General features: G+C 32.4%; 1 protein-coding gene across 1 annotated transcript; it reads left to right on the forward strand.

Annotated features, from left to right (window-relative positions):
• Window positions 1–2,827: 2,827 nt before the first annotated feature.
• LOC103311291 lies at window positions 2,828–3,274 on the forward strand. The gene has a single exon (XM_008190884.1). It carries the CDS (start codon window positions 2,828–2,830, stop codon window positions 3,272–3,274), a length of 447 nt encoding a protein of 148 aa, XP_008189106.1.
• Window positions 3,275–8,980: the final 5,706 nt, after the last annotated feature.

Consider the following 8,980-nt stretch of genomic DNA (forward strand, 5'->3'; position numbering starts at 1 on the left):
AAATGTGTATAAAATAAAATAAAATATTATACATTCATAATAGTTACAACAATAGTTGACCTATGGTATTTAAAAAAATATTCATTGTCATTTCTTTACGAACCTCTACGCAATGGATGAGTTTAAAGATAAACTGAGTCTTACCAAAAATTGGTAAATATTATTAGGATAAGCCTTGTAAAAAACCATATAGGCACAGATGAAAATTATATTTTATAAAATATAGACTCGATAATTGCGGAAATAAATGACGCAAGATTAACGTAAGTACCTACATACTAGAGTGCCTTGACAATAAGAGTGTTATTGTCATAGAGCGTGTCGTTCCTGATTTGGTCCGATTGGCGATTTCATATTTTGTATTCGTATCCGAATTTTAAACAAATAAAAACTATACTTCTGTTCTTCAAGTAATACTGTTTATTGAAGTGGTTAACAGTAAAAATACCTATTATAAAAACTGTAGATGAGAAATTTTCTAACAATCGTAAGAAATCTGATTTTTGATATCGTATTATAATTGTCCAATATCACATGGTAAATTAACACGGTTAATCGATTAATTATTTAACTAATTAATAAAAATATTGAAAAACTGGCTTTTTACGATTGTTAAAAAAATTTAATTTTCACTCAAACGATGCATAACGACTTGTTAGAGATTGTTAGACAACTTTCAAAGTTTGTTAGACTTTATTTTTGACGATAGAATTTTTTTACTTTTGCACAAGTTTGTTAGAACATTTTTTTTTTCATTCAAACGACGCATAACGACTTGTTAGAGATTGTTAGACAACTTTCAAAGTTTGTTAGAACATTTTTTTTTCGCTCAAACAATGCATAACGACTTGTTAGAGATTGTTAGACAACTTTTGTACTGCTGAAGATAAAAGTGCAAAAGTAAAAAAATTCTAGCGTCAAAAATAAAGTCTAACAAACTTTAAAAGTTGTCTAACAATCTCTAACAACTCACTAACAAATTTGTTAGACTGTTTTAAAAGTTGATTGTTATCATTGCGCTGCTAAGTTCACAAGCCGTATTACTGGAATTACGAAAACGTCTTTTTATGCCATATTTTGTTCAATAGTGCGCCCTCTTCGTATCAGAATTTTATACAAATAAAACTATACTTTTGTTCTTCAAGTAATACGGCTTATTGAAGTGGTTTACAACAAAACTACCTATTATAAAAATTGTAGAGGAGAATTTTTTTAACAATCGTAAAAAATCTGATACTTGATATAGTATTCCAATCGTCCAATATCGCATGGTAAATTAACAATTTTTTTTTTTTACTTTTTATCAATTAATTATTTAACTATAATATAACAAATCAGGCTTCTTACGATTTTTAAAAAAGTTCTTCTCTATAACTTTTATAATTGGTAGTTTTGCTGTAAACCATTTTAATAAGCCGCATTACTTGAATTATCGAACTATTTGGGTACGATGAAAAAAAGAAACACTCAAAAAACCATTTATAACAGAAATCATTCAATGTAGACAATCTAAGCCAGTGGCGTGGTGAACGGTAAAGAGATTTTTCTTAAATAGAGGGGTGGGTGGTAGCCGGTGGGTCTACTAGTAAATGTAATATGATATACTCAATAGGTAGTCAATAACGATCTAAAATATAATTAGTTATATTATATTAATTTATTATACATTAATACTTGGGATATTTGTAACTTGCTTCTGGAAAATTTTCAGTTCACCACGCCACTGATCTGAGCCACAACCAGGTAAGCGGTACATATAAATTGAATATAATGAACCAAATAAAATTACAGATGGAATCGAGTGGGTATATATTTTATGTTCATAAACAATTTTAGAGAGAATAATAACTGCAATTCGCCTTCTACTTCAACTTCAGCACCTGCAGTAGGTACAATATATGATTGAGGATAGTGAAAATTTGTAAGTATAAAAAAAATAGTCTTTGTATTTACAAAAATAAAATAAAAATATCTATATATTATATTTTCATAAACAATTTTAGTGAGAATAATAACTGCGATTTGCCATCTACTCCAACTTCAAAACCTGCACTACAATAAATTTATGACAGTTGCTGATATAGTGAAATCTCGTAAGTTAGATAAATTAGTTAATCTTTGTTTTTAAACAACAATAAGAAATATACAACTTTCCCAATAAGTGTAACACAACACCAATTGAAGAAATTTCCAAATTTTCTTAGTGGGCTCAACGATTTGGATATTTCAGGTATAACATCCCATCAACTCGAAACCACGATAGAAAGTATCAACAGGTAAAACTGTATATGTATACACCGTTATTTCTTTATATAATGACTAAAAAAAGTTGAGTTTTTTAATTTGTTTTATATTTATATACGTAACTGGCACCTACACAATATTAGCAAATTTTACATATTATGTCAAGCAAATATATTTTTTTTGTTCAATTTTAATATTCATTTATTTCATAAGGCAATAAACAAACAATTTTTGTTCTTCAAAAAATAAAATAATTTAATGTATACATTTATGTTTCACACATTTTTAAAAAAATAATTTTTTTTTGTAGGGCATGTTTAGAGTTTTATTATAAAATTATATTAATATCATTAAATATTTTTGTAGTGAATCGAATAGTGTATTTGGTGGTGTGATAAAATATATTGTTATCATATGTGTTAATATCTTATCTATCTGTTTCATGATAATATTATAAATTGTAATGTCATGTACCTAGTTCACTGTGTAATGTGCACCACGTTTTTTGTTTAATAAAGCCTTAAGTATTAAAGGTCTTGAATGTTATTTACAACAATTTATTAAACAAAATTTATAAATCAATATGGAAAAATTGCTGAGACCAGATCGTTTTGAAGCAGACCAAAATTCACCCACAGCTGCCAAGGAGTGGTCTCATTGGAAGAAAGTGTTCCAAAATTATACTGCAGAGGCTAAACTAAAAGAGGAGGATAAAATAAAGGTACTCATTAACTTTTTAAGCCATTCAGTATACGACTATATAAGCGACTGTAAAGAGTTCAGTGAAGCCATTAAAATCCTAGATGGTATTTTTATAAAGCCCAAAAATGAAATATTTGCCAGATATCTATTAGCCACGAAGAAACAACTGGTAAGTGAATCTATTGATCAATACTTGCAGTCTTTAAAAATGTTGGCTAAAGAATGTACATTTAAAGCCGTAAATGCCTCACAGTATGAGGATGAGTACATAAGAGACGCATTCATTAATGGTATTATGTCTAATAACATCCGTCAACGTCTATTATAAAACGACGAATTAAGTCTAGAAAAAGCAGTGACGCTGTCACGAGCGCTAGAGATGGCACAAAAGCAATCCGAAGCCTACTCTATGCCAGTAGAATCTATTAATCACGTTTCTGCAGATAATATCGAAACAGAAGACGAACAATCTGTTATCGCAGTCATTCGACAAAAATGTTTTTTCTGTGGGTATGATCGACATCCGCGTAACTCTTGTCCAGCTAGGGATGCTGTGTGTAGGAATTGTGACAAAAAGGGTCATTTCTCTAAAGTTTGTAGATTAAAGAAAACTCAAAACTCATACAAGTCTAATACAACTACTTCGGCTTTTATTGCAAATCTAGCTTGCATCTCTGCAAACTTACCGGGTGCTCTATCAAAAACGGTTATTAAAGTTAAAGTCAATAATGTGGAAGCAAATGGTCTAGTGGATACCGGAGGTTCTAGTAGCTTTATAGATGATGAATTTGTCCAGTATCATAAAATAAATGTATTTCCTAAGAAGGGACAGGTAGTTTTAGCATCTGCAGAGCATTCATCACACTTAAAAGTGTTTGTTTGTGTAGACTTATCATTGCAAGGGCACATGTATAAAGATGTCAAATTATCAGTATTGTCAAAATTATGCACTGATGTTCTAATAGGTCATGATATATTGCAGAAACACTCTAAAGTAGAAGTTACTTTTGGTGGGCCTAAATCCCCTTTGTTAATCTGTAATATGTCTTCAACAGCAATAGAACCGAATGTAATAACACCTACGCCCTCATTCGTAATAGAACCTCCTCGCCTTTTCAAGAATCTATCTCCAAACTGCAAACCTATAGCCGTCAAACTACGTCACTATTCTGAGGACGACTTTAAATTTATCAAGGATGAAATAACTAAATTATTGAATGAAAATGTTATTGAGGAGAGTATGTCACCATGGCGAGCCCAGGTATTAGTTACAAAAACTGAAAACCATAAAAAACGAATGGTAATTGATTACTCTCAAACAATCAATAGATTCACACTATTGGATGCCTACCCTCTACCTAATATAAATGATCTAATCACCAAAGTAGTCCAGTATAGTATTTATAGTACTATAGATTTGCATAACACATACCATCAAATACCAATCCACGAGGAGGAAAGAGATTATACAGCTTTTGAAGCGGCTGGTCGCCTTTATCATTTTCGGAGAATCCCCTTAGGTGTGATAAATGGAGTGGCCTGTTTCCAAAGGGTGTTGGACGGAATAATATCAAATGAAAACCTCAATGGAGTATATGCCTACCTCGACGATATAACAATATGTGGAAAAAATCAGTCTGAATATGACCTGAACCTGAATAAATTTCTCAATGCAATGAATAATTATGGACTCATACTGAATAAAAATAAATGCCAGTTTTCTATGCAGACAATTACACTTCTTGGACACCAGATCACAAATAAAAGTGTAAGTCCAGACCCAGATCGACTGAAGCCTCTCCTGAATCTACCCCCACTAAAGGACGCCAAGTCGTTAAAAATGGTTTTAGGTATGTTTTCTCATTATTCAAAGTGGGTTGAAAAGTTCTCAGACAAAATGCATAATTTAATACTTTGTAAGTCATTTCTTATGCCCCCACCAGCAATTTTTGATTTTGAAAGTCTCAAGCTAGACATTTCCACTCATTAATAAATTCTATCAGTGTGATGAGCCCTTAGTAGTTGAGAGCGATGCCTCTACTATGCGTAGCAGCATACTTAGTCAGATGGGCGCCTTATAGCTTTTTTTCTCAAGAAGTCTTTCAAATTGTGAAAAGAAACACTCATCTATGAAAAAGAAGCTATGCAATTGTGGAGGCATAAGGAAGTTGAGACATTTTTTAATAGGCAGGCAATTCAAACTCATAACGGACCAAGAAGCTGTATCTTTTATGTTCAACGTGAAACACTCAAGTAAAATTAAAAATCATAAAATAATTAAATGTAGACTTGAGCTTTCATGTTTTAGTTTTGATATACAATATCGCCCAGGAAAAGAAAATACAGTTGCTGACACTTTATCAAGAGTATGTGCTGTTGTAAACAACTGTATCATGTTATCTGATTTACACAAATCTCTATGCCATCCAGGTGTTACTAGGATGTACCACTGGATCAAGAGTAAGAATTTACCATTTTCAATTGAAGATATAAAGAAGTTGACAAGTAGCTGTAATGTGTGTGCAGAAGTAAAACCAAGGTTCTACAGAAAGCAAGAAGGTCATCTTATAAAAGCTACCTCACCATTCAAGCGATTGAATATTGATTTCAAAGGACCGATATCATCTAAGACTGGTAATAATTATATCCTTACTATTGTAGATGAGTTTTCACGTTTTCCTTTTGCCATACCATGCAAGGACCTGAGCTCAGCCACAGTGATAAAGTGTCTGTCCTACCTATTTTCTATATTTGGTATGCCAGCTTACATTCATTCAGACCGGGGAGCAGCTTTTCTCTCTCAATAACTTACATCTTTCCTGTGTACTTGAGGCATTGCCACTAGCCGTACAACGCCTTATAACCCCGCGGGGAATGGTCAGGTCGAACGGTATAATGGAATAACCTGGAAGACTATCCAGTTGGCCATAAAGACAAAAGGGTTGAAATTAGAGCAGTGGGAAGCTGTAATAGCTGACGCTTTACATTCCATTCGGTCATTGCTATGCACTGCTACCAATTGTACACCACACGAACGATTTTTTGCTCATCCTCGGCGCTCTTCAAATGGTGGAACACTTCCATCATGGCTCAACTGCCCCGGGAAAGTCTTTATAAAAAAACATGTACGTGTTTCAAAGTACGAGCCACCAGTGGAAGAAGTAGATTTAGTCGAAGCGAATCCTGAATACGCTTTGGTTCGCTATGGAAACGTTAGGGAGTCAAATGTTTCGTTAAGAGACTTAGCACCCGTGGGTAACAGAACATTGTATAAAGAACTTTTAGACAGAATAGATCTAAATACAACACTTCAAAACACACCAACCACGAGCGAGCCAAAGGAAAAGACGATTCAAACATTTCAAACAGATACTAGTACAGAAGGAGGATCAAATGAGCCCGATGAACCACGGAGAACCACCAGAATTAAATCAACGCCTAAATACTTAAAATACTATATCACTAAGTAGTATTTTCTATGTTAGGGAGAATGTGATAAAATATATTGTTATCGTATGTGTTAATATCTTATCTATCTGTTTCAAGATAATATTATGAATTGTAATGTCATGTACCTAGTTCACTGTGTAATGTGCACCACGTTTTTTATTTAATAAAGCCTTAAGTATTAAAGGTCTTGAATGTTATTTACAACATGCGTTATTTTTTTATCATATTATTATAATATAACGTACACTGGCAGAGGATCGCGATCTGTCTCGACGGCGCACACCACCATCGCCACCTCGGTACACTGCATCGGCTGCCACCGGCCACTCGTATTATTTCCGCGGGCAGTAGACAGTAGTGCTATGTAATAAAATAATAATATGTATCATGTATATATGGTGCGCTGTATGCCGGAATATTCTAGGACGACCATCTGAATATCTGATGACGTTTGAGCGATGCTTACTTATGGTTACCACGTGGTAACGTGGATTATTTTATTATTATCTAAATGTGCTAATGTGATAATACATACACAACACGAAAAATGCTGAAGTCTATATTGGTGATTGAGTATGATAAGCTGCAACGGGGACGCTGTGTATCATTTATATGTTATATTTCCAGTGACTCGTTACAGGTCCACCCCCGCCGGCCTGAAAATTGATAAGCTTTCAATCGCCAATAACAGTTTCATTTAAAATTGTACAAGGGAAACAGATATTTCTGGTTACTTAATTTACTAGATTTCTATTTTACCCTTACTAGCATATTGATTTGGATAATATCAAATATGGTAGTTCAAAATAATGTTTGATTTGGATAAGTTTTAAAATAAATTGTACCTATGTAGTATATGTAATAATTATAAATAACTATCAAAGTATATTATAGTTCAATATACGAGTATATCCTGCGACTTTTGGCAGTTTGGTTTTATTAAACCATTATAGTATTATTATGATCATTTTACTGAAAGAAATAAGCCATACATTAAAGTGATAAAACCCAAATTATAATTTTTAATTAGTATTGACAAAAGAAATAAACTCATTTAAGCTGTAAATATTAATGTTTGTAAACAGTTTTCAAAATACGTACTATGTAATACATAATTTAGCATTTACAACAGAACAAAACATTCTAAGTTATAATAAAATTAATATTTATAATTTATATACTACAATCTCATCAAAACTATACGATATTTGTAGTTTTGCATAAAGTGATTGAGGATATTTTTTTGGGTTTAAAGTATTGCGTGAAACACATGACATTTTTAGTGCAAATAATAAAAAAATAAAAATATATTTGTATAAAATAATTGCACCTTCATTACTCTATGTATATATCAAATTACGCGTTAAGATTTACAATATTTAATTATTTTACAATTATAATCGTATTTGTAGTTTTATTCCAAGGCCGATTTCGTGTCGTAAAACAATAATAATTGTTTGAATAGATATAATATAGACATATTATTATTGTATGTACTGTTAATGCAACCCTAAATATTTTTCCATGACGCTGATCCTATTAAATTTATATTATATTTTTAAATTTATTGTGTTTCACAAACGCGTTTCACCAAACGCCTCTCCGTCGCAATATTGCGCACACGCACACATCCGCGCCCGGCAATAATGATAAAAATAATTTTACAACGTCCACCCGATATTATACGAATTTATACGAAGTGGCTTTATTGCGACCAAACGAAATAAAAACGTTAGACTTATTGACTCGACAGGTATAATAAACATCATATTAAAACATTATTATCAACCGTTTTCCTGCGATCGTCGGAACGACGACGACGGGGCAAATACCAGACGTCTGCGTTGTCAACTGCGGCAGAGTATTATTAGTGTTATTGGCTGCCCATAATGGATCTAGGACGTTTCGCCGCCACCGTTTCGCCACCGGACATTTCGCCACCACCGTTTCGCCGCCACACCAAATTTCCGACCGACCCTTCGAATTTTGAAAATATTTTCACAATTTGTTTATTATAGAAATTTTATCGCATTTTTAATCATATTAGACAATTACTAAATTATGTGTAGTGTACCTAAATCGAGTTTTAAAAACGAAAGGGGGTGTGTCGTAAATTATTAAAGATAAAATATCTATATTCTATGCTTTGTGAAATGTATAATGTATTAATATATTATACTGTAGCCTTTTATCTTATTAAATAATTTATTTCGTTGATCATAGCAAGTCGAATAGTGCACGGGAGGATATATATGTTTAGACGTCTAGTGGTCGCAATAAAATATTATCGTGTAGGCACAGTTTGTTTTAATAAGCAAATGTCAGTTTAATAATCAATATTCACAAGTCATACGACTACAGCGCAAATGATTCTACTGCAAATTATAGTAGATACGTAGAGTAGTACTATTCAACGCACAAACAAATTCCTAAAATATAGGCTTTACAATAATATGTTCGGGGAGGAAGTGACCGACTGACGTCATATGAAAGTATACCAAAAATGATGAAAAATACGCTTGAATGAGTGGATCTAACTTTTTATTTTTGAAGTTATGGGCAATTAACTTTTTTATCAAACATT

Source organism: Acyrthosiphon pisum, chromosome X, assembly GCF_005508785.2.
Source record: "Acyrthosiphon pisum isolate AL4f chromosome X, pea_aphid_22Mar2018_4r6ur, whole genome shotgun sequence".
In the NCBI taxonomy this organism is placed as follows: domain Eukaryota; kingdom Metazoa; phylum Arthropoda; class Insecta; order Hemiptera; family Aphididae; genus Acyrthosiphon; species Acyrthosiphon pisum.

Excerpts from the sequence above, each read along its gene's own strand:
- LOC103311291 (XM_008190884.1), top strand. The coding sequence starts at position 2,828 with ATGGAAAAATTGCTGAGACCAGATCGTTTTGAAGCAGACCAAAATTCA.